At 39.3% G+C, this 27,559-nt stretch overlaps 1 protein-coding gene across 3 annotated transcripts in view; it reads right to left on the bottom strand.

Annotated features, from left to right (window-relative positions):
• Positions 1-27,559, bottom strand: part of TRPC7 (transient receptor potential cation channel subfamily C member 7) — a 168,778-nt gene that overhangs the window by 3,066 nt on the left and 138,153 nt on the right. For 2 of the 3 annotated variants that reach the window (XM_060765327.2, XM_060765330.2), the window contains 4 exons: positions 17,884-18,079; positions 16,063-16,284; positions 10,691-10,768; positions 1,471-1,524 (listed from right to left, as the gene is read on the bottom strand). In XM_060765327.2, coding sequence (XP_060621310.1) covers positions 1,471-1,524; positions 10,691-10,768; positions 16,063-16,284; positions 17,884-18,079 — 550 coding nt within the window. The remainder of the gene's footprint in view (positions 1-1,470; positions 1,525-10,690; positions 10,769-16,062; positions 16,285-17,883; positions 18,080-27,559) is intronic. The other variant, XM_060765328.2, reaches the window with a different exon arrangement.

Raw genomic sequence — 27,559 nt, 5'->3', positions numbered from 1 at the left:
GCAGATCTGAGGTATGTGCCAGTGACTAGCTTTATGAGTGACAGAGCTCTCTGCTCTCCTCCTTCTTCAGCACTAGCTTGAGCTAGTGATTTGCCATTCATTATTGGCAGCAAACCACATTGGAAAGATTGTGGAATACCAGATTTCAGCAGTGGCCTGTGCAGCGTTTTGCAGAGTTGGCATGTAGGAAATTTTAGTTTTCATGCACATACTCAACTTGTAGATTGTACTCAGTGGTTGTGCAATTAGCAGGCAACTCTTGGAACCTATAACTCTCCTCCTTTCTTCTCTGTGCTCCTCAAGCCTGCTCCACCCCTATTTATGAATGTGATTTTTGATACATGGAACATAGAACTAGAAGGAACCTTACAGAACTGATGGTTTATTTATGTGTTTTTGACATCAATTGGAAAATTGGTGACTCTCAAAGGAAACAAAAGTCATCCATAAGGTTTGGAATGTTTAAAGACTTTTAGATAGTCAATCTAAAATGCTTAATCCAATGTCAATCAGATGACCTCCTGGCACTCACTGCAGTATCCAGTGAGAGCCATGCCAATCTGCCTGCAGTCATCCCCTGGTGGCTGTGGCCTATAACATAGATTTACTGGTAATAAACACTTGTGTTTTCACTGGGGTCTCAACCTATTCAAGATGGCCCTACCTCTTAGCTTCTTGCAGTTTGGCTTTGCTCTGAAAATTCAAGTCTATGAGATGTGATTTTTTCATAATGGAGGAAACAGATGTAAGAAAATATCTGAATACACAGTAGTCTTTGTGTCGTTGCAGGAAGAAACAACAAGAAGAGACCAAGAAAAAGACCACCCCACCCTTGATTTTGTACTATTATGCTTTGCAGACATTTAGTTTGTGATACCAGGTAAGAATTTCAGTATATGATCTGTTTATAGGGGGGAAAGCAGTTTTAATTCAGCCAAAGAGATATGTAGAGATGTAAAGGTTAGTAAGCCATAGTGAAAAAGCATCAGATAGGAGAAAAACTATATAGTTTGCTATATAGTTCTATATATATCAGGGCTAGCCCAAGATGCTTTGCTGTCTAAGACAAAGAGGCCCTATTTCCCACCATCTTGGTGGTCCAAGAACAAGGGTGACATAAATTGGCATATCACATGTGATGGAACAATACTCTCCCCTGTAATCTAGGGGTGCATAAGAATCCTTATGGGACATGTGATTATGGGATACATAGTTTGTCCTCCAACACACAGGAATGACCGGAGAACCTCCCAAAACACTAGTGTAAAGTCTACAGATGCTCCCTTTTGCCTGGAAATGCTCTCTGGGATTATTGCCCCCACTCTGCTTAATGGCAGGGCTGGCCCTGATATATATTATGCAGATGAGAGATGCTCATGAAGTATATTATGCATATATTATATGGCATATTGCGTGTAGATGAGAGGCAGGATTACTTCCAGAAGAATACATGAGGTACAATACACATACTATATGCTGGAGATGGCCATGGTGGTAGAATCCATTGGGAAGTAGTGTTGCTACCTGGGAAAATACAAATTGATGAACATATTTTGGGAAAGTGGGGATATAACTCAGTCCAAAAAGAAATCGTATTATGGAAGAAGAGATTAACAGGGACAGAGGGGGAAGCAAAACAAGGACTGAGCATGCAAGGACTTGTCATTTGTTACACCTTTATGCATCTTTTGCTGTAATGCTTGCTGGAACACTTTAAAATGGTTGTATGGTTTGTATTTGGTATCCTTGTTATTATAACATTTACCCACATTGTTGGCATTAAATGTTTGGATTGTATTACTTTAAATAGAACACTTGAAATAAACTATTCTTACATATTCAGGGATATCTGTAATTCCTGCTCAACAATTCATTGTTGCCTTTGACCAATCTATTTCCCTTCCTAAGGTGTCTTGGCTAATTATGAGAAAAAATGTCTTAGAAGCATAGTTAGTTACAAGTACATTATTGCTTGCATAGAGAGGTCCTGTCCAGGTATCCAGCCAGAAGAAGATATACTGTAAACATGAGTAGGGATGAGAGTTCAACTCATAAAGGACTCTATTCAAGCTTTCTCAATTTCATATAGCAAGCTTGAAATGGCATGACTGTGCTCATAGAGGGTGAGGGCAGAGTATACAATTCCTTATTCTACACAACTTTGCATTCTGCCCTCTTCATATTTGTCTATATTATGTTAAGGAGAAAAACATGGTGAAGAAATTCTTATTTATACAGTAAACACATTATTTAGCCCCATTTTCTAGGTCTGTTAGGTATTGCATCTCTCAAATCCATCTTGCATGGACTTCCGAAGCACTTGGTATGATTCAGTCAAGGATCGGGAGTTCTTTCTGTAAGGGTATGTGTGTATGGGTGTGAATTCATTTGCCCTCAAGTTGTCTATTGACTTGTGACCCCATGAATTTCATAGGGTTGTGATTTGTCATTACCTGCCTTTAAACTATAGACCAGACCATTTGACATTCCTTGTCTCCATCCAATTACAGTGCTAACCAGGACTAGCCAAAGCTCAGCTTTCAAGTTAAGCCTCCTAGGACCAGATGAGTTTGGTGTCTTCAGAGTATTTAGGGCGCCTTTAGTAATGTGGATTGGACAAAAGTTTCCAGTGGGAAAATAGAAATATCATTCCCGTCAACATGGGTTGTAGCAGAATTCTTGTAGTAATTAGGCCATTGTGGGATTACCCATTAGTTGACTTCTATTAAATAATAATAGGCATATGTCAGCATCTTTCATTCATGAAGAGCAGAAGTCCAGTGGGGGTCACAGTAGAAAGAAAGTCATCTACTTTGTTTTTGGCTACTTAGCCTGCATTTGTCTATGTAGTAACTGTAGATCTCTAATAAAAATGAACACTGGTGCCTTGAACTGTGTGAAACAGAATGTTGTTCTGCAAATTCCTATTTTCCTCAAAAAAAGAAAAACATCTGACTTGCAATTCTTTTCTTTTTGCATTATGTTATAGTTCCTTTGCCTTTGCTGTTTATCTCCCACCCTAGAATGGAATATACTTTATGATTTATGAAGACTGCGATAAATAAACCACAGGAACAAACTAAAATTTCATAATTGAAAAACAAAATGCAAGCAGTTGTTTTGCTCAGATATGCTGTAACTCACCTCAAGCCATTAGTAGAAGCGGGTTATTGTTATTGTTGTGGTTGTTGTGGTTGTTGTTATTATTATTATTATTATTATTATTATTATTATTATTATTATTATATGGAGAGACCATATGGTGCAGTGGTTTGAATATTAGATTACAATTCTAGAAATTAGAATTTGAATAATCCCTGCTTGGGCATAGAAACCCAGTGGGTGACCTCTGGGCAAGTTTCATTCTTTCAGTCTCAGAGGAGGGCAATGGCAACCCTTCTCCAAACAAGTATTGCCAAGAAAATTCTATGTTAGATTTGCCTTAGGGCTGCATAGATTGGAAGGCACACAGCAACAACAAATATCCTAAGTTTACCAAAATGCTCTAAAGGCACCAGATCCCATCTGATCATGGAAGCTAAGCAAGTCAACCCTGGTTAGGACTTTGATGGGGAACTGTAAATAAATACCAGGCATTATCAGCCATATTTCAGAGAAAGGAATTGGCAAAACTACTGCTAGGTATTCCTTGCCTAAGAAACCTCTGTTAAATTTATGGGGTTATCATAATTCAAGAAGTGACTTGTCTCACATAGTACATATTACAAAGTATAATGTTTTCTGTTACATTGTTTCTAGGAAGAAGAAAGCATACAGTCCAAGGCTGAACAGGAACCTGCTACTGAGATACCTCTGCAAGAAGCTATCAGGACTACCAGGAGAAATCATGCACTATATGTTTGTTTGTCCCATAACTTGTTTTTATGTTCCGTACCAAAACTGGTACCCCTCTACTGAGAAAAAGAAATATGCTTTCAATATTTCACATTAAGAAGTTATAAATACAAAATGTTAAATACTGGGGAAATTCTTTTCTTTACAGATATATATTCATGGAGATACTGGTTTGGGGATGATTATCAGGAGATGACTGGAGTGAAACAACATTCTGTTGTTCTCTTACTATAAATTTCATTTTGGAATCATAGTGCCAATATTTTAGTACATTCATTAACTGTTATATGACAGAGATGCATCACCTAACTAGACAGTGTTGAGTAGAAAAACATATTAGTAATTATTTTGTACCTTTTCTATATAACAGAAAATGTCTCTTAGTCAGAGAACAGGGTCAATTTCTGTTGCTTGTACTTTTTTGTACAGTTTTCATTGAAGTACATTAGACTGTAGCCTTTGGCTTCCTTTTTATTATTACGATTGTAATATTATTTCTCTCCATGGAAAAAGCTGACATTTTAAATAATATATCTGTTGGAGTTGAGCTTGGCAAGAATATCATAAGAAAAGCAAGAAAAAACCCCCTCTGATTTCATCTATTTCCACCACGGTTTTTATATTTGCCTGTGGCTCCTATAGTATGCCACCCTCTGCCCTTCTAGACAGCCCTAATTGCTCTCTTTTGAAAATGATTATTAATTTATTTATATTTAATATTATTTTATTCATTTATATCTTGCATTTCCCTCCAATAATGGGATTTACATAAATTCATGCAGGTTTTTTTTTTTTAGTTTGGAAAATCTTTGTAAACTTTGTAAAGAAGAGCAGATGTATAGATAATGCCACTGTTCATTGTTTTAATGTTAACAGTTTGAGTCTTCTTCTTGTTGTTGTTGTTCATTCGTTCAGTCGTCTCTGACTCTTCGTGACCTCATGGACCAGCCCACGCCAGAGCTCCCTATCGGCCGTCACCACCCCCAGCTCCTTCAAGGTCAGTCCAGTCACTTCAAGGATGCCATCCATCCATCTTGCCCTTGGTCGGCCCCTCTTCCTTTTTCCTTCTACTTTCCCCAGCATAATTGTCTTCTCTAGGCTTTCCTGTCTCCTCATGATGTGGCCAAAGCACTTCAACTTTGTCTCTAGTATCCTTCCCTCCAGTGAGCAGTCGGGCTTTATTTCCTGGAGGATGGACTGGTTGGATCTTCTCGCAGTCCAAGGCACTCTCAGAACTTTCTTCCAACACCACAGCTCAAAAGTATCGATCTTCCTTCACTCAGCCTTCCCTAAGGTCCAGCTCTCACATCTGTAGGTTACTACAGGGAATACCATGGCTTTGACTATGCGGATCTTTGTTGCCAGTGTGATGTCTCTACTCTTTACTATTTTATCGAGATTGGACATTGCTCTCCTCCCAAGAAGTAAGTGTCTTCTGATTTCCTGGCCACAGTCTGCATCTGCAGTAATCTTTGCACCTAGAAATACAAAGTCTGTCAAAGTTTGAGTCTTAGGGGGAAGATTTCTCTCATCTTTTTTGCCTTCAGAAGCAACTCTGATGGGTAGAAATAGAGAAGAATAAATCAATGCTGGGATGAAGCCAGAGACATGTCTAATGAAGAAAGTACAGTGGTGCCATTATTCTGCAAATCCTTGCACAGCAACTAGTGCAAAGATTTGCAGAGCATGACATAGGACAACTAAGCATCTTGAGATGTTTGCATCTTTTCAGTGCAAGGGCACAGCCATCATGTTGGCTCAAAACTGGGCCCATCATTTCTAAAATTCCTAGTGTTGGAAGGGCTGGATCCAGCATGCTTTCAATTGGCCAAGTGGGAAGTCAAGCTGGCCCTTGGTTATCTTAGCAAGTTAGGCTTGTACTCTATGTCAGGACAAGAAGCTCTATATCAGTAAGGCCAGCTCTGAATATGACCAGTAGTATTTCCCACTCAAACTCTGGATAACAGAGAGGACTATGAATCCTAAAACATGAAAAGCAATACTTTTCATAGCAAGTTCATCCTGTGAGTGCTGCTATGTTTGCAGTCAAAATAAGGCCACTGATAAAGAAGTACAGTAGACCCTTAGTCAATTCATACCTATGGAAATTGGTAGATGCCAGATAAATGTATTTTCTGGTTGCTTGAGAGTTACTATTAAAAATAGGTCTAACCCAAACTACACACCATACTATACTATATCATAAACTCTATATTGATATTAATATTTAAATACAGTATTGGAAGTTCCTGAGTAGCAAACATCGAACTTATACATGATTCATCGTTAAAAACGGAGGTGAAAAAACAGGAAGTGAGAGAAATCTACCTCTTGGAAGTGAAATTTATTCCCTAGAGAGTAATCATGGTGCAAAGGGATCTCCACTTAAGGTTAATCCTTATTTCCACAACAAGCTGAATGTATCAAAATCTAATTATCACAGGGACAGAAAGTGAGATGAAATCTTCTGAACAGAAGCACAGACAGTAAAACAAACACCACAGGGGTTTGCTATCCAAAGCTTGCACTATGGCTCGAATTACACTTTAAAATGTACCTGTCCCAATTTACACACAAATTCAACTTAAGAACAAACCTACAGAACCTATCTAGTTTGTAACTTGTGGACTGCCTGTAATTAAAAACAAATGAAGGCAAGTGTAATGTAATATAACACAATTTTACTGCATTATAAAAACAGTTTTGTGAACACAGTATGCAATTTTAGCTAGGTTTATTTGCCAGTTGTCTGAGTTCTGGTTAACTCCAATGAATTAGTATGTTCTGAGGAATTCAGGATACACAGAAGTAAACACAGGGGTTCAGAGTGGAGCAAAATTAAGGCTTTGTCCCTCAAATATGATTACTGCCTCTACATGAAAATTTTCTTCAGTCTCCAAGTTTCTAGCAGCTCATTAACTTAAAAGTTTTCTTTTTCAAAAAGGGGGCTGGGAAATTTGTCAAGGGAATGTGGATTTAGCAATTATAAGAGTGCTAAGGCCTCCTCTACATTGCTATATAAAATCCAGATTATCTGTTTTGAACAGGATTATATGGCAATGTAAACTCAGATAATCCAGTTCAAAGAAGATAATGTGGATTATCTGTTTTGATACTCTGGGTTACATGGCAGTATAGAAGGGACCCTAGTGTGAATTATTTTCAGTGTCTCTCTACAGTACTTTTGCAGACTGAAGGACATTTTCATGTGAGGACAAATTTTTTATTTGGATTGCAATGCCTTCACTCCCGCCCCCCCTCCACTCCTGGTAGCTACATCCCTGAGTAACCTTCTCCCCAAATCTTCTACGAGAAAGTTCTTCAAATAGTCCAATGTACTCAGTGTTCAAAGGCACTGCCATATAATCCAGATTATCAAATCAGATAATCAGCATTATTTGCTTTGAACTGGGTTATATGAATCCACACTGCCATATAATCCAGTTCAAATCAGATAATCTGGATTTTATATGGCAATATAGAAAGGGCCTTAATGGCTACAGAATGCAAAAGAGAGAGATGGTGAATAGGTGGAAAAGGAAATGGAAGAGAAAGAGATCATGGATCACTGGCCACCTGTAACTTAGAACAGAAACACTCAGCATGACAGCAGCCTATTCCAGTAGAACTGGAATAATAAAACATCATATTTTTTCTTTACAAAAATAACCATAGCAGGTTATGTGCAAAGAATGGATTCATATTAATGGAAAGTTTAAAGCTCCATGCAGTAATCTAGAAAGAGCTATGTTAGAGCTCTTGCCACAAAAACATCCCCCCCCCCCCCCCCCGTGGCCTTAAACCAACTTTTGCAAAGCACCATTAAATAAAGACAAACTATTGTAGTTTCCCAACAATTATAATACTTCAGTGGATTTGGTAGGTAGAGAGTGCAACCTTTTAAAAAGGCATTACTAGTCAGGTTTAATTATTATTATCCATCAAATAAATGCTACCCCTAAATGAAATTCCATTGTGGTAATAAATGAATCTAAAATGTTGAAGAAGGCATTCATCCCATCCACATAGAACAGTTATAGGGAACTCTTGTTTCATGAGCTAGATTCACATTTTAGGGCTCGCCATCCACCCTACTTTTGTTCTGCATTACCTGCCCCTTCTTCCTACAGTGGTTTGCAGGAAAACCCATTCTCTTATCTCTGATGAGAGTTCAAAGATGAGAGATTTCTCTACTAAGTGCTGAAGAAATACAGGTTGCTATCAGTGAAAAGATCAGAGAAAAGAGTGGTTATCTAAAAATCTTTACATTTCAAAAAAGTACTTAAGAAGTATTTCTAAAGGCATTTAAAAAACAGAGTATTTTAACTTTTAAATCCCATGATGTTCAAACTCTTAAATTACACAGAATTGTGTTGTGCTTCGCATGCCTGAAACCTGTTGTACTGCATTCTGAGTGGTATGTATGGGGCATCCCACTTTGGTCCCTTCTACGCTGGCATATTAAATCTAGATTATCTGCTTTGATGATCTGGATTATATGGCAGTGTAGAAGGGACCCTTTTCAGGTGCTTTAAAAATGTCCAGGTTTTTCCTCCTCCCATTTTCTCTCTGAGTCTTCAGCTTACTTCAATTGCTGTCAACTTAATTCAAAAACCAAAGATAGTTCAAGTTCAATTAACTCAGTAAGAGGAGGGAAAGGGGTGTAATTTTGCTGTTTTCAATGGGTTCAGGTGAAAGCAAACTGCTACAGCCTCTCCTAGGTTGTATGTTCTTCATTAATGACTGTTGCAGTCTTAGTCTTAATCTTGTTGTGAGCTACCTTTGGTAAGAGTATTGGAAGAAATATAAGATATAAATAAAACAAGAAATAAAATAATGATTCTTCTAATACCAGTGCCTTGTATTCAATGGAAGGATGTATGCTTATGATTCAGCTGCCACAATATTTGAGAGATGTAAAGGCTTTTTAAAAAGTTGAATGGCAGCTGGGTGGTCGTTGGGGAAATTGTGTTTTTGTTGTTATTAACAAGTTACCTTTTACAGTAGAGCTCGAAATGATATCAGGTTAAAAATCTGTGATTCAGCTGAGGCTCATTTCTACAAAGAACCATGTACTCCTGAATAAATTTGAGAATCAAGCTATTCCATGGTGAGGCATGACATCATCTAGAGCAGTGGTTCTCAACCTGTGGGTCTCCAGGTGTTTTGGCCTACAACTCCCAGAAAATGAAATCCCAGCTAGTTTACCATCTGTTAGGATTTCTGGGTGTTGAAGGCCAAAACATTTGGGGACCCACAGCTTGAGAACCACTGATCTAGAGACTTTTAAAACTGGTTCAGTCCTTGAAACAGCTGTCTGGGTCTTTTGTTCTCTCACAGTATTTTAACTATATCCATCCAATCCATCTCTGGATTATGATTCACTTTAAGAACCTGATGGATGTTTACTCAAAGTAAATCCCACTGGGTTTACATGGATAATTTGGCTGCAATCCTATTCACACTTTGCTGCTAGCAAATCCTATTGAATTTCTGAGTAGGCAAGTGTGAAATCACAATGTTCAGTTTCTATGCACTTTAAAAGAAAAGATAGTTGTTCAATGTTCCAGTTGTTCTCAAATGACATTTCATCATTTGATTCAGTGGCAGTGTGACTTCCATTTCAATAGGTTAGTGAATCCACTCTGAGTTTTAGTATGAATTTCACAGAAACTATTGGGCTTAGGTTTTAGCATCTTGTATATCTTGTATATGCCATATGATGGGGGAAGGATGTAATGTTTTTCTGATGTTGCAGTTGATTTTATTTTGTCTTATTTTATTTTATTGCATGTGTTCTAATCTGTATTTTTGGGCCTCTTCTCTTGTAAGCCGCCCCTAGTCCCTTTGGTGAGATGGTGGCAGGGTATAAAAATAAAGTTGTTGTTGTTGTTGTTGTTGTTATTATTATTATTATTATTATTATTATTATTATTAGGAGAGAGGGTGTTCTGGGCACCATGAGGCACCCCACATGACTGTCGGTACAATGGCATGGCCCCAGGAACTGTATGAAGAGGTCCTTTGTGGTAGTTTGGGCTATGACTCGATGCATGGCATATTCCAAAGATTGTGCCTTTGAATTTTTTAAATCAGCTATTGTTCTCTTTAATTAATGTAGTCATTTTATCACCAAGACTAAAAGTCTAAGCATTGTTGATAAGAAGGAAGTTCTATTAAAGCTGAACTGAGCAATTGCTGAGGACTTCAGCCTTTATTGATCCTCCCCTGGGAACATGGAGGGTTCCATCCCTCATTTTCTACTGCCAAAATGGGAGGCTCCACAACATTTGGTCCCACTCCCCCAAGTCCCACAGAATACATTGGGACTTATAAGCCATTTCACCAAATGTCAAGGTATTTTCAGGTTCAAGCTTTTTAGCCTGAACCTTTTAAATCAACCAATCAATATCCATCTTTCTCCTTATATAGGATTGAAGACAACTTGAGGGTTGATCAAATTGAAAAGGCCTTGATATAGATAGTAAGTTACTATCTTCTCACTTTTTGTTTGGAAAATACCTTATGGGACTAAAAGGTTAATTTCTCCATTGGCACAAATGTAGCAAAATAACACATAGCAGAAGTTTTAAAGTATATTATGGGCCATCTGTGGGGCCATCATACCTAGGTTGAGGAAATAGGGGTGCAGGGACTCTAAGAACTCCATAACAATGGACTTGGAGAATATATGTGACCTACAGACTACACTTTGCATGTCTTTGTATTGAAGTATGGCTTATATGAAATGAAACTGTAACCATTAGAATACCTGACATATTTTCCTTTTCCTACTCCCCCCATACATGTCTTTCTTCTGTGAAAATAGAATTACCTGATATCTTGTGGGCTTGTTGTAGGCATTCTTCACAGAAAAGTCTGAGTTTTGAATACTTGACTCAAAACGAACTTTCTGAAACATACAAATGTTTAACATTTCATCATAACGACAAGGTTTTATGAAAACATCTAAAACCAAGCTCAAAGACGAAGATCAGCAGATAAAAGTTGCTAAAAACCTTAGTTTTCTTTTATCCTTGACTCCTAGTTACTCTTTGACTATGTAAGAAACTGTTTAAACATCACCATTTTGTGAAGATTGCCTCTTACTTAGTTAAATATGAGTGCGTTTTGTCACAACTCTCAAACAACTACATAGATCCAGTTTTCACAGTGTTGGAGCATGATTTCAGATTTCACTTGGGGCTGTTGAAGAAAAATAATTTAGTCTTGAACACATATGCTGTTTCTTAGCATGTGTTTGTATTTGTCTTTCTATTCGTAGATAAATTAAATTGCCAGAATGGAAGCATTTGGAAAGCAAAGGCTTCTTTACATGTTTGATGTTGTTGTTCATTCGTTCAGTCGTCTCCGACTCTTCGTGACCTCATGGACCAGCCCACGCCAGAGCTCCCTGTCGGCCGTTACCACCCCCAGCTCCCTCAAGGTCAGTCCAGTCACTTCAAGGATGCCATCCATCCATCTTGCCCTTGGTCGGCCCCTCTTCCTTTTGCCTTCCACTTTCCCAAGCATAATTGTCTTCTCTAGGCTTTCCTGTCTCCTCATGATGTGGCCAAAGTACTTCAACTTTGCCTCTAGTATCTTTCCCTCCAGTGAGCAGTCGGGCTTTATTTCCTGGAGGATGGACTGGTTGGATCTTCTCGCAGTCCAAGGCACTCTCAGCACTTTCCTCCAACACCACAGCTCAAAAGCATCGATCTTCCTTCGCTCAGCCTTCCCTAAGATCCAGCTCTCACATCCGTAGGTTACTACAGGGAATACCATGGCTTTGACTAGGCGGATCTTTGTTGCCAGTCTGATGTCTCTACTCTTTACTATTTTATCGAGATTGGACATTGCTCTCCTCCCAAGAAGTAAGCGTCTTCTGATTTCCTGGCCACAGTCTGCATCTGCAGTAATCTTTGCACCTAGAAATACAAAGTCTGTCATGGCCTCCACGATTTCTCCCTCTATTTTCCAGTTGTCAATCATTCTTGTTGCCATAATCCTGGTTTTTTTGACATTTAGCTGCAACCCGGCTTTTGCGCTTTCTTCTTTCACCTTGATTAGAAGGCTCCTCAGCTCCTCCTCGCTTTCGGCCATCAGAGTGGTGTCATCTGCATATCTGAGGTTGTTAATGTTTCTTCCAGCAATTTTCACCCCAGCTTTGCATTCATCCAGCCCCGCACATCGCATGATGTGTTCTGCATACAAGTTAAAAAGGTTGGGTGAGAGGATGCAGCCTTGCCGTACGCCTTTCCCAATCTTGAACCAGTCTGTTGTTCCGTGGTCAGTTCTTACTGTTGCTACTTGGTCCTTGTACAGATTCCTCAGGAGAGAGACAAGGTGGCTTGGGATGCCCATCCCACTAAGAACTTGCCACAATTTATTATGATCCACACAGTCAAAGGCTTTAGAATAGTCAATGAAGCAGAAGTAGATGTTTTTCTGAAACTCCCTGCCTTTCTCCATTATCCAGCGGATATTGGCAATCTGGTCTCTCGTTCCTCTACCTTTTCTAAACCCAGCTTGAACATTTGGCAACTCTCGCTCCATGTATTGCTGGAGTCTTCCTTGCAGGATCTTGAGCATTACCTTACTGGCATGAGAAATAAGGGCCACTGTGCGGAAGTTGGAGCAGTCTTTCGCATTTCCCTTTTTTGGTATGGGGATATAAGTTGATTTTTTCCAGTCTGATGGCCATTCTTGTGTTTTCCATATTTGCTGGCAAATGGCATGCATCACCTTGACAGCATCATCTTTTAAGATTTTAAACAGTTCAGCTGGGATCCCGTCGTCTCCTGCTGCCTTGTTGTTAGCAATGCTTCTTAAGGCCCATTCAACCTCACTCCTCAGGATGTCTGGTTCTAATTCATTCACCACACCGTCAAAACTATCCTCGATATTATTATCCTTCCTATACAGATCTTCTGTATAGTCTCGCCACCTTCTCTTGATCTCTTCAGCTTCTGTTAGGTCCCTGCCATCTTTGTTTCTTATCATACCAATTTTTGCCTGAAATTTACCTCCAATGTTTCTAATTTTCTGGAAGAGGTCTCTTGTCCTTCCTATTCTGTTGTCTTCTTCCACTTCCATGCATTGCTTATTTAAAAATAGTTCCTTATCTCTTCTGGCTAACCTCTGGAATTGCGCATTTAACTGGGCATATCTCCCCTTATCCCTGTTTCCTTTTGCTTTCCTCCTTTCTTGGGCTACTTCCAGTGTCTCAGCAGACAACCATTTTGCCTTCTTGGTTTTCTTTTTCTTTGGAACGTACTTTGTTGCCGCCTCCTGAACAATGTCTCGGACTTCTGTCCATAGTTCTTCTGGGACTCTGTTTACTAAATCTAGTCCTTCAAATCTGTTCTTCACTTCCACTGTATATTCGCTAGGAATGTTAGTGAGATCATATCTAACTGGTCTGTGTATTTTCCCTGATCTCTTTAGTTTTATTCTAAATTGGGCAATAAGAAGTTCGTGATCTGAGCTACAGTCAGCCCCAGGTCTTGTTTTCACCGACTGGATGGATGTCCGCCACCTTTGGCTGCAAAGGATGTAGTCAATCTGATTTCGGTGTTGACCGTCTGGTGAGGTCCATGTGTAAAGCCGCCTTTTAGGTTGTTGGAAGAGAGTATTAGTTATACACAGTGAGTTTTCCTGGCAAAATTCTATCAGCCTGCGTCCCGCTTCATTTTGTTCTCCCAGACCATGCTTGCCTGTGATCCCAGTTGTCATTTGACTTCCCACCTTGGCATTCCAGTCTCCTGTAATGAAAATAATGTCTCTTTTTGGTGTATTATCCAGTAGTTCCTGCAGATCCTCATAGAACTGATCTACTTCTGCTTCTTCAGCAGCTGTGGTTGGGGCGTATATTTGGATCACTGTAATGTTGAAAGGCTTTCCTTGCACTCGAATTGAGATCATTCTGTCATTTTTTGGGTTGTATCCAAGCACCGCTTTAGCGAATTTCTTATTAATTATGAAGGCTACTCCATTTCTTCGATGTTCCTCTTGTCCGCAGTAGTAGATCTGGTGGTCTTCTGATGTGAAGTGGCCCATTCCAGTCCATTTCAGTTCGCTGACCCCCAGAATGTCTATCTTTAGTCTTGACATCTCACCAATAACAACATCCAATTTGCCCTGGCTCATAGATCTTACATTCCAGGTTCCTATGGTGTGTTGATCTTTAGAGCATCGGATTCGTCGTTCACCTCCAGTACCGTCGGCCGCTAGCCTTCCTTTCGGCTTTGAGCTAGCTGCGTCATCACATCTGGGGCTAGTTGAACTTATCCTCTGCTCCTCCCCAGTAGCATTTTGGCCATCTTCCGACCTGGGAGTCCCATCTTCCAATGGCATACCGACATATCTCTGTTTGTACTGGTCCATTTAGTTTTCTTGGCAAGGATACTGGAGTGGTTTGCCATTGCCTTCCCCAGGGATCACGCTTGGTCTGACCTCTCTGCCACAACCGTCCCGTCTTGGGTGTCCCTTCACGGTTTCGCTCATGACATCATTGAGGTGCTCAAGCTCCAGCGCCCCGACAAGGCGGTGATCCTTTGCTGGAGATGTTTGATAGTTTTAGCAAAATAGCTCCTTCTGAAAAGCTCTGGGGAATGTGCTCAAAACCTCTGGATTAGCAGAAATGCTGAGTAGAAGAATATTATGTTTAAGCTTTTCCTTATTAGCATTTTAATAACTACAGGGTTTTAAAAATTGTATGTGTATTGCTATTGTTCAATGTTAAGGTGATTTGTAGTATAGAATTAAATTATGTTAAAAGAAAATTACAATATTATATTATACCCATAAGAAAAGGCGAAATAGTGCCGTGGACTACAATACTAGATTGCATGATTTTAAATAATTGGTTTTAAGGTTTTATTATGTTTTAATGATAGTTTTAATGCTTATATTTTTATTATGAGTGTTTTTGGCATCTAATTGTTGCCTATATATGTAAGCCGCCTTGAGTCCCCTACGAGGTCGAAAAGGGCGGGGTATAAATACAGTAAATAAATAAATAGTAAATATCAAAGCAATTGTCAGAATTAACACTAAAACCTAGTCCATTTATAATAAAGGGGGCAAGAGAGAGATAAAATCATACCAAGTACAACGATATTCTCATAAGAGTGGGCAAATTTGGAGGACTTCAGTGGCAGTTATATGTTTGCAAATCGCAAGATTTATCATGAAAAACAAAAAAAAATGTTTTGGGATTTTTAAAAAACTACTGGTATATTGTATTGTTATTTGTTTGGGGGATGAGGAGAGTCATATGCCATGGAGGCTTCTCAGAGCATGGCTTTCTCATTTTTTTATATTAAAAAATATGAGGTGTTTGAGAGAACTCAACTGTTGTTATTTCTACCCTGCTTTATTTCTCTAAATTGAGACCCAAAGTGGCTCTAACAATAAAAGCAATATTATATCTAACTTAAACCCGAAAACATGCAAATTTTAAAATAGAATTAAACATGGAAATATTAAAAATACATAGTTAAAACCAATTAAGCCACTAACACTATGAGCTTGAGGGACACATAAGGCCCTTTGAGCCGCATAATTTCTGCAGTTGTTGTCACAACCTCAGATGTGTGACAACAACTGCATAAAACATGTTCCCTTTCCCCTTTCTACAGATGTTATAATTATATTTCTGTCTCTACTGTCCTTTTCCCTCCTGATATTCAGCTCTAACTTGGTCAACTACTTGTACACAGAGGTCATACCAGTGTCTTCCTAACCAATGCAATGTAGTGACTGGATTGTCATGCTAGAATCCAGAAAGCCTTGGTTCAAACTCACTGGGTTACCTGACCTTAAAACAACTACTAGCATTTGTGAAGGAAGGGAGAGTAGTGATAGACCCCTTCCATTCCTAGTAATTCTGCTCTCTTGGAGGACTGAGCTGTACCATGCAGATTGTCCTGCAATTTCTAGACTCCTTTAAGTATGGAAGACACTGCCCTGGCACTACTGTTGAAGTATCAGCCAACTGCCAGTCAAATCACTATAGAATGGAGGAGGTTACCATTTCTTCCTTGGGTAACCATGATGGATCTGTCGCTATAGGCATGCCTCAACTACCTAAAAGATTTGTTGTGTGGATAAAATAGCATATACTATCTTACACTCACCTGAGGAATTAAACAGAGGAACAGAGTATGGGGACTGTAAGAAAGAAAAGAATGACAAGTGACATACCCGCAGCTTGGAATTCAGCATGCCCATCTCAAGATCATTTTCACAGTTTTTGGCCTTAGATTTGCAGAGCTTTATGAGGCACATTTTAATTCTCATTATGAGATAATAAAACGACTTAGGGCTTGGCACTAGGTTGAAAGGAGCAGGTAGAGTCCTCCCCTCATCGAAATATGAGAGCCAGAGCTTTGCACGCGCAAACTTCCACTCCACATCTGCATCCTCCTGCAAAAGGAAGAACGGAGTGATTTGTTTTTCAAAAGGCAGCATTAGATGTTGGGAAGACAGGGATCCATCACCTTTATCTCATTGTCACCAGGGTGTTTTTGATTTTGCTCTTATTTCACAGCTGCCAGAATATTTTGCCCTTAAAGTCAGTCTTCAGTGAAATGACTAATTCTAATTTGCCTTTGTAAGAAGTCATGCATCAAACTCATCAAGAAAAAAATGCATTCCTTTAGCAAGCTTAAATCTGTTGAGTATTTGAAGATATCCTCTCTGATAGCGGAGTATTATAAAATTAGATCTGATTTCCAAAATATTTTGCAATTTGTTTCTTTATTATCAGTGAGTGCATGATGTTCAAACAACTCAATTTTGTGTGAAGATAATGCCTGTCTATGTGATTGTGAAAGAACTCAAGGCATAAATAGCAGTTTTAACTCTATGGGGGAAAAATGCAAGATTGGCGTTGTTTATTTTGGTATAAGGGACAGCTTAATTCTTTTCTGCTCCTTGTACCTTTGGATATTCTGAATAAACTATTGTTTGCTGAATGTTGCTATCTCCTTCAGTAATATAACATGCTAACTGCTGATAGTCCCATTTTGTATCTGCAGTATGATAAAAAGGCAGCGTGCTTTAGATTTCAGGCCACTCATTCTGATCCAATCATGCGTTCCAAAAAGGTTTAGAGATAAATATTTTATTTATATATTGATTAGGTGTAATTAAATCTACAGTATTAGAAATATTTAAGATACAAATTGGGTCTGAAATGCTTGGGATGATTAGGTTTCTTTTTTTTTTTGGATTTTAGATTCTTCTTTCAAATTTGGGAATATGTATATGCACAGTGAATGAGGGCTCGGGGAAAAGGGGTTAGTCAAGTATCGTACATCTAGCACCACCTCCCCTTCCCGCACCACATACACTATTCCTTGCTCCATTACTACAGGGGACATCATAGAGGAAAATGAAGAGTGGGAATGTGGAATTCTGCTTAAGAAGGTCCCTGCAAAAACAGAGATCTCACATACTTCCCTAGCTGTTACTGGTACACTTGCTGCTCTTTTAGCAAAGTAGACAAGAATTAAAATCCTATGTCACTTCTTCTGCTATTCATTTCATTAAGTGGCTAATGGGGTCACTCTGCATTCAGCCTCACAGTCCATTTCCAGGGCGCCTTCCCTGCTGCACTCTAGCATTGATTGCTTGGAAGACAATGCAGACATTTCTGGGATATCTGCTTTTTCATGTGTTAAAAATTGTCTGCATTTACTCTCAATGTGTTTCCTTCACTGTCTTCAGAATAGTTTCTATAGGCTGCATAGCGTAAATGATAAATGGACAAGCCTCCAGAAATTGGGTTCTATCATACTAACTGCAGCCCAAACTGATCCAAAGATTAGAATGGCCAAAAACCTTCTTTCTACAAATGATCTGTAAATGAAATAAACACAACAGATAGCGTGGAGATGAATTTTCACATTCCTTCGTCTGTATCCATAGCTAAGAATAAAACAGGAAAGTGAATATTTTTGCAAAATGCAACCATAAATTAAAGCAAACTTTATGTTATATCATTACATTTGTTTGTCTCACCTCAATTTCCTGATAGGAATTGTTGATCATGGCTATTAACATGTTGAGGAGCACAACCACCATGGTGACGTTATAGACGCCGTAGAGCACATAGCCAATGTTTTCTATAAACTTGTGATCATACTTCAGCACCACTGATATCACCTCCGACAAACCAAATATGGACCAGAATAAGGTTTTAAAACTTTCTTCTACCCTAAATACAAAATAAAGAAATTTACTTATTCATTCATAAACTAGTCAGCAGTATAAAAGGATCATAGTAAAATAAATGGTAGTCTCCTAATGTAAATAATTATGGCTTCATTTCGATCACTAGTTCCAAATATAATTAACCAATGAATGCGAATTTACCTATGTTATTTCCCCAGTTGATGATTCCAGTTAGAACTAACTGACTGCATTCAGACCTTTCTGTCCTTTTATTACAAGTGGTAATGATATTAAGAGGTTACGGGTGGTGTTGACCACTACAGGGGATGATTCCAAAATTACTGTCTTGCTCAGAAAGGGCATTCTCCCTGCCCCACCCAACCTTTCCATGTGGTGGTGGGGTGTGTGGCTTCCCCTCCCCTCCACTTCCTTCCCTTCCTCCAGCAGGCTTAGCCTCCCTCAGTTGCGGCCTCTTTCCTGCTGCAGCTCCTGGTGCTGAACCAGGTACTATCACAACAACATGGCACTTTTCAAATGAAAGTTGGTGGGCAGCTGCCTGATCCTGGTATAATGGCAGGCAGGAAAGGGGACTTCTGTCTGGGGCAAGCACTTAACCATTCCTCTGCTCATGTAGCTATGGTAGGACCCAGTGGCAGGTATGTTTTAGGGGAAAGAAAGCTGTGTGATATGGAAGAGTTATATTACAGAACCTAAGGCTGGTAGGCTCCTGGCTGCCAGAGACAACCTCCCTTCCCCATAATCAGTGACATTGACTCTAGTGACAGTACTAATCATAAGGGTTTTAATCTATGGTTGTAGTATCCTTACATCATATTTCTTGAAGTGATAAAGATGCATGGCATGTTATAAGTGCTTATTTTCCTCCGTAATTTCCCAACTATACTTTCATATAAGGCTGTGATCTGCACTTTTAAGAGGTGGTCAGGATTAAGCAGGTTCAGTATAGTGTAGCAGTTTGAATGTTGGGTTAGGATTCTTGGAGACAAAGGTTGAACAAATGTTCAAATTTCCACACAATCATGAAACACACTGGGTGACCATATACAAGTCACACACAGTCAGCAAACCTCCTTGGATAAATCATGCCATGAGAACTCTAGGGGTGGGGGGTGCTATCATAAATTGTAGTTAACCTGAAAACACACACCAACAGCCATAAGCCTTCAGAGTTAGAATCAATCCCATTTGTGCCACCATGAAAGCAAACTGACCTGAGCCACTTATTTTCTCAATTCCACAAAAGGAGGGTTGGGCAGAAAGCTAGGTCTTGGTTTTTCCCAATGTTAGGAGCTAACTAGTTAAATTCAATTGATTTATGAATTAAATTAGAAATTTGTCACTGCATGGTAACTAGAACCACTTATTTCTCGAATAAAGACGTTTGCTCTTATTCCTCACTTTTTTTTAAATGTGGCTTTCTTATACCCATGTCACCTCCCAAGGAACTATTGATAGGCAACTATGCTATTTGTGAATTGCTCCCTTGAAAGTCTGTCCTGGCCTGCTAAAGCTCAGGGGCATAGACATAACAGTAGCACCAGTGGATTCAGCATATCTTCAGCCAGCTTAGTGTCAAACCATCTGGGTCTTCTCTATCATGTCTAGTTAGCGTTGCACTGAATTTTCATCCTCCTGAGAAAAAGGGACAACGTGTTAGCTATCTATGCACTAGGACCACTAAATAGCGGTATATGAAGAAACTGATTGTTGCAGGGGAAGAATACAAGTGCAATAGGCTCTCCTCTTTCATGGAGGTTAGGGGCACAGGACCCCCTCAAAAGTAGGAAAACTGTCAATTTAAAAACTTTTTGATCTTGAGATAACATCTTTCTAAGAATCTCTAAGGCCCCTTACACACAGCTGAATAAAATCCCACATTTTCTGCTTAAAGGATTATGTGACGGCTTGTGTGGCATATGTAGAATTGTTAGTTGCAAAATTTAAACTGTTGTATTATGCCTGTATACCTTGTATATGAATAGTTGAATTTCATTGGTTATTTACATCTGTCAGTCTATGTTGTTTTACACCAATTGGCTTGCTTCCTCAGCTCATTTGTTTAGGTTCCGCCCCTTCCAAGGGAGAAAGAAAGGTATCTCTTTCTCGCCTTTTTTACCTCGCAAAAAAGGCTCATTAGATGGACATGTGTAAAGCTTGGCCCAAAGCCCCTGTCATGTCATTTCTTACCACCAATTCTTAGGTTTTTTACCCCTGAGACTTATACTTTATGTTCAGACCAACCTGAACGACATTGGGAAGTCTCAGGCGCCTTCATACCATTTCCTTTGGCACCAGAGGAAGGCCTTGTCCTTCAAATATAGGCCATTGGGACTTGGGGTTGTGAGTGTTTCGACCTCATAGCCATTGAGAGAGAGGGAACTTGGAAGGCTTCTCAGCTAAAAACTCCTTGGGCACAGACAGCCAAAGACTGTTATGTATTTCTTCTTTACACCCGTTTTACCTGGAAAGATAACTCTTTGAACAATAAAGCCTATTTCAAATTACCTATGGCGTTTTGTTGATCCTCGAGAGTTCCAGTTTCCCTAAAGGACGACAAGAAGCAATCCCCTGGGAAATAGTTGCCACGTCCTTTTTCTTTTTTACTAAGAACTATAGATTCCCAGGCAGCGATGGCACAGATTATAAAACTGCTTTTAACTGGAATATATGGCAGTGTGGACTCAGCTATCCCAGTTCAAAGCCAATATTGTGATATTGATATTCTGGGATATAGGACTGTGTGGAAGGGTTCCAGATTCTTTAGCACAAGAAGTTGTCCATAGATTCACATAAAAGGCCCTACAAATGCCTAGAGAAGTGTTCTCTAGGATTCTCAATGTCTTCTGTGGAAAGACATTTAGAATCTGAAAAATCTAGAAATACCTAGAGAGAACATATTAAACAAATCTGCAAATAATCAAATATTGAAAAGTTAAACCTGCAAATATGGAGGACTGACTTTAATCTCTTCAGTCTAAAGCCAGTGTAGTCTGATTCCATTTTCACTACTATGGCTATATTTTATGGAATATTAGGATAGAAAATTTGGGGAAGGACATTTAGAACTTTTATTCAGAAAACTCTAGAGCATTCCCAAATCTCAGTCCCAAGTATTCCATAGGATGCCACTATGGCAGTTAAAATTGTAATGTACTACTATAATTGAGTAGTGTGAAAGTACCAGCATACTTCACCATGCTAGTTATAAGCTGGCCAAATTGGTGGTTATTTCTAGGATGGATACTGTAAGAGTTGAAGTTTTGGAAATATGTTTTTACAGTTTGGAAGGCCTTTTCTGCTTTTCTTTTGTTCTTCATTGCACTTAAAGGATTATAAAACTGTTGTTTCATAATCAATAAGGGACTCGGCCAGCATTCTCTCATTACATCTCAACTGTTCCAGTAATGCATCTCTTATAAAGGCACAATTCTGTCTTTCCAGGTACATTACTTATGAAGCTGAAATAACTAACCTCGATCCCTTTAGCATCCCACTATTAACTTCTATTTTAATTTGGATAAGTTCCATTTGGTTTTTAAAAACATTCTCGATTATTTTAATACAGTGTGTCAAATCTGCTATTTTTACTACAACTTTAGAATTAATCTATATTTTGGAATTCTGCCATATTCTCTCTGAAAACTTATGTGTAGCTCTTACTGATTTTTGCTAAAAACCAGGAAGCCCTTGGCTTGAATCTCACCCTTACCATGATCATAGTTGATGGCCTTGAAGCAAACCATCCTCTCCTAGCTTCAGTCACATGTCAACCTACAGCTGGCAATGAAGTTGGCTTAAACTCTGAGGGGAAGGGAAACTGTGTGCATTCTATTTTTGAGAATACTCTTATTGTTTTCCCCCTCCATGAAGCTGCTTTTTCATCATCTGACTTGCCTCCTAACTTTTCTCCTCATTGGCAAACAGCAGCTGCCCTCTGCCTCTACCTGATATTTCTCTGGATGAGGGGACATGGAACTGTGTTAGCTGATTGTTACTCTATATTAGTTTAATGCAGGATATCATCCCTGCAGTTCTGCTGCTGTATCTAAGATGGCCTATATCAATATTAGAAAACTACACGTTAGAGCCGATGTGGCATAGTGGTTTGAATATTGGACTATGATTCTAGAGACCAGCGATCAAGTTACCACTCAGCCATGGACATCCACTTGGACGAGTCAAACACTCTCAGAACAAGAAAATCCTGTGATCACTCTGACACATAAATCAGAAACTTGAAGGCACACAATGATAAAAGTCAACGATTTTTCTATATGCTCTATCTCTCCATCTGCTTTGGAGGATCCCAAACAAAAATCATGAAGTGCACACAGAATTCTATACATATCTACACTGAAGGAGGTAAAACGAAACTTAGGGACTCTCCACACCAACGCAGTTGGTGGGGAGAGCGATTTGCCCCTCCACCCAGAAGGTAGAGAATGGGAGGTTCCTTCGAACCTCCTAGAAGAGGGGAGGGGGCTGGCTGATCACGTGAGCCAGCCTCCTTCCTTCAGTCTTGTTAGACTTTCTACCCGCCACTCCCGCCCATTGACAGTATATTTGGTTGCCCGTTGGAGCTGGGTAGGAATTTTTTGCCTCTCATGTTCTGGAGGGTTTTTTCGCCTACCCTATACTGTTATTAGGGGCTAGATGGGGTGGTTCGGTTTAACTAGGTTAGCATAAATAGATCAGGAAAACACAGACATGGAGGTATACGCAAGGCACCCCTTAAGGGTGGGGGGCAGTGTACAACAATCACTTACCTAGAAGTCAGCAAATGGGTGAGGGGACATCACTTGGCACAGAAATAGGAGAAGCTGATTACAATAATATGAGACAGGCTTCTCCAGACTTTTACCTTCAGGTTGCCCAGTTGGGGATCCAGGGCACACAGATATTACACACTAATTAGCCGAGGACGCTGCCTCGGCTAGCCACCAAGTTCCTAGACACATAGTTTAGTTCAGTTAAACTTAAATAGGTAACATTCAATAAAAGTTGCCCAATTTGAATCCATATCATGGTTGTCTGTCTCGTTATTTCTGGGGTCAAGGGGCAAACAGATTTACTTTCTGAAAACTGTACAGGATGACTATACTCCACACTTATGGAAGTACTAAATTACACTCAGTGGAATTTAGCTCTGTAAATGCATGAAATGACAGTGTTCTATCATTTATACCATACTTCATGTTCTAATATTTTATTTTGATTTACTTTGTGAAAACCAAGCTGGGTTTAGAAAAGGCAGAGGAACGAGAGACCAGATTGCCAATATCCGCTGGATAATGGAGAAAGGCAGGGAGTTTCAGAAAAACATCTATTTCTGCTTCATTGACTATTCTAAAGCATTTGACTGTGGGGATCATGATAAATTGTGGCAAGTTCTTGGAGGTATGGGCATACCAAGCCACCTTGTCTCTCTCCTGAGGAATCTGGACAAGGACCAAGTAGCAACAGAAAGAACTGACCATGGAACAACAGACTGGTTCAAGATGGGCAAAGTTGTACGGCAAGGCTGCATACTCTCACCCAACCTTTTTAACCTGTATGCAGAACACATCATGCGATGTGCGGGGCTTGATGAATGCAAAGCTGGGGTAAAAATTGCTGGAAGAAACATTAACAACCTCAGATATGCAGATGACACCACTCTGATGGCCGAAAGCGAGGAGGAGCTGAGGAGCCTTCTATTCTAATCAAGGTGAAAGAAGAAAGCGCAAAAGCTGGGTTGCAGCTAAACATAAAAAAAAAAAATCAAGATTATGGCAACAAGAATGATTGACAACTGGAAAATAGAGGGAGAAAATGTGGAGGCCGTGACAGACTTTGTATTTCTAGGCGCAAAGATTACTGCAGATGCAGACTGTGGCCAGGAAATCAGAAGACGCTTACTTCTTGGGAGGAGAGCAATGTCCAGTCTCGATAAAATAGTAAAGAGTAGAGACATCAGACTGGCAACAAAGATCCGCCTAGTCAAAGCCATGGTATTCCCTGTATTAACCTACGGATATGAGAGCTGGACCTTAGGGAAGGCTGAGCGAAGGAAGATTGATGCTTTTGATCTGTGGTGTTGGAGGAAAGTTCTGAGAGTGCCTTGGACTGCGAGAAGATCCAACCAGTCCATCCTCCAGAAAATAAAGCCCGGCTGCTCATTGGAGGGAAGGATATTAGAGACAAAGTTGAAGTACTTTGGCCACATCATGAGGAGACAGCAAAGCCTAGAGAAGACAATTATGCTGGGGAAAGTGGAAGGCAAAAGGAAGAGGGGCCGACCAAGGGCAAGATGGATGGATGGCATCCTTGAAGTGACTGGACTGACCTTGAAGGAGCTGGGGGCGGTGACGGCCAACAGGGAGCTCTGGCGTGGGCTGGTCCATGAGGTCACAAAGAGTCGGAGATGACTGAACGAATGAAAAACAACGTGAAAACCAAAATGTAAATATTACAGTCCCTGAAAAATATATTATTATGTCTTATCACTAAACTCAAAAGAGGACAGATATTATTACATTGCATCATTGGCTTTTGAGAAAATAAAGAGAAGTAACAGTATTTTGCTATATGCAATAGAATTGAGTGATAATGTAAATATCTCATTTCCTTTCTCTGTAGTGTTGGTCAGACCCAAATACCTCTTCTGTTGATGAAACAGATGCTTATCTGGTTTATAATAGGTTGAACTTCAGAATGGCAGAAGTCAGGTAAATGATTCAATTTTATCTAGTGAATAGCCTAGCCTGCAGATTGTTTCCTTTTTAATACAGGTTATCTCCCTTACTATAATGCACTGAAATATGTCTGGTTTCATAAAGAAATAGGATTTTACCCAATTACTTCACATTTAAAACTGAACAGAGGATATGATGTTCTTTATCAAGCAAATAATTAAAGGCATGTACCAATATATGACATTAAAAAACTATTTAATAAAGTAGTGTACAGTGAGCATTAGACTTATTTCCAGCAGGACTGATCACTTATGCAAATCTCGCAACTGCATAATTTATTTCATGTCAAAGGGGAAAAAAAACCCAAACATAATTCATGTTTAGAAGTGAGACTCTTGTGCCTTATAAATGCAATTGCCTTACAGAGCAAACTGCAGTTCTAACTCAAGAGGCACCAGCTGTAAAGGATTAGGATTAAATTTAAGACTCTTCTTTCTGTGGAACCGTTTTCAGATGATCACAGAAATCCAAAACCAGAATGATATGCCAGCAGAACTGCTCTGTTGACCAAGATACGCTGTCAAATGAGCCAAAGGGTAGGGGAGAAGCCAGTTTATTTTGGAACCAATCCTCTTCCAGTCCAAGAACAGTGGCACAGAGTTAGACCAGAGTGAGGCCACTTGAAAAAAATCCAAATTTTATGTAATAGTAAAGTTATTTCTCACAACCCTAGACTTAGAGAACTCTTGATACCATACACCTTCAGCTGCCCTATGCAAGCTCATGTAGTTCTTGACCATTTTAGCCAATTCATATTGAACACTTGAATTACAAGTCAGACCATCTTTGAATTCCAGATATTGATCTGGAATATCAAAATGCAAAAACATTTTGTAGGATTTTAGAGAATAACATGAGTAACATAAGCTTTCACAGACTAGTCTTCTTCATTCCATACATCAGAGAAAATAGTGTTTGGGTGCGCTTAAACTGCGGAATGAAGTTTGATAGCACTTTTACTGCTATGGTTGAATGGGCCAATACATTCAGTCATTAATTGGATAGATAGATAGATAGATAGATAGATAGATAGGGATATGGATATATGGATGACTTGTGGAATGGAGTCTGCAAGTCAGACCATTCCTTCTGTTCCCACCATTGGGAGCAATGTACTTGAGAGGATGTAATAGTGAGACTTCTTTGCCTTCCTTGAGGAATCACTCCCTTCCCAGAGGCCTAATTGGTGCTATGTTGAACTCATTTCAATACCAAGAAACATTGCTTTTTATTAATGCCTTTGGGGTCTAATTAATTTATCCAAATCAGCACATTTGTTACGTTTAGCCAGTACTTAAGCTGTGCTGTTTTAACTTGTAAAATTGATCAGTATGCTTTTAGGCTGCAATCTTATATGACTCTGTGAAGCATAGTAGTTACACTCGTGGAACTACATCACACCGAGGCATTTATCCACCCTTAGACATGCCTTAGGGCCACAAAAGCCTCCCTCCCATAGTCATTCATGCCTGCAGAAGACACACAAGGAATTTCAGAAATATCTGGCTACATTCCCATAGGCAGCAGCAATTCTGTCAGCTCTGGAGATCTCGGCAGAATGCAAGCATTTCATGTCTGGCAATAGGTACATAGCCAGCTACTTCTGCAACCCCACACTGCTCCCTCTAAGCATGGATGTAAATAGGGAACTCCTGTGGTTCTACATAGGTCCATTGGGTAGGGGGCTTTTGTAGCAATGGAGAAAGGAAAAGAACATCTAAATGGCTCAGAATAGTCATAGACAAGTGTAAGGTTGATTTAGTCCAATTCTGTGTATGACAACTCAGAAGTAAATCTTAGTGAGCATAGGAGATGATTACCCTAAGGTATGTATATATAGGATTTAGTTGGAAAAAATCCAAATTTTATGTAATGTTAAAGTCAGTCTATAATAAAAAAAGACAGGCATTTTGAAATGTGCCATGGCTACACCACAGAGAAAGTATGAAGGGAGATTTCAGTCATTGGCAGCCACTTCTCTTTTTAAGAGGAAGCTTTTATATGATTTCTGGTTCAGCAAAAGAAATTAATGTAAATGTAAATGAGTCCAGCTTCAATTTTCAGAAAGAGAGCAGTGCATAATTAATAACAGTGCCTTTTGAGAGCAGCTTTCAGAATTTGCCAGCAGAGCTCACTCCACATTCAAATATGATTTAAGTTTGGAGTAGTATCTGAGAATAACTTCCCATCGCTTAAAATTCAAGGTCTCTTTTAACATATGAATCTTTCTGTTACTGATCCATGAGTTAAACCTATTGTAAACAGTTCCTGCCTCCAATTTATGGAACAACCAAGGTGGTGGTTAGTGCTACTCTTTAAAATTAAGTCTAGCTCAATAAACTTTTGAATGGACAGACTTAACAAGAAAATAGCATTCTCAGCAGGATTGTCAAAATTCTTCCCTCTAAACACTGCTGAGTTGTATGTCTATCCATTCCACACCATGGGTTATGTTGGCTAGATGTTGGGCTAATTAGAAATCAATTTTACTTTATTTTATATCCTGCTCTCTATCATGTGATCTCAATGTGGCATGTAAGTAAAATGTATGTAAATGTTTTCTAAATTCAGATTTTAAAACAATAAAACATATTAACAAAATAAATTTTTAATAGATTAAGCCATTTCAAACAATCCTCCTCCCACCCACAAAATGATTGATTCCAACTTCTTTTCCAGTTTGACCTTCAACAATATTTGGAGGGCTTCACATTATTCACATTCTGGATTTAGTGATGGTGACACTTTTAAATGTGGGGCCTTGTCCA

The sequence above is a fragment of the Anolis sagrei genome, chromosome 2, assembly GCF_037176765.1.
Source record: "Anolis sagrei isolate rAnoSag1 chromosome 2, rAnoSag1.mat, whole genome shotgun sequence".
Classification (NCBI taxonomy): Eukaryota; Metazoa; Chordata; class Lepidosauria; order Squamata; family Dactyloidae; genus Anolis; species Anolis sagrei.
The sequence above is the reverse complement of the archived record's forward strand: the minus strand, read 5'-3'. Positions and strand labels throughout refer to the sequence as shown.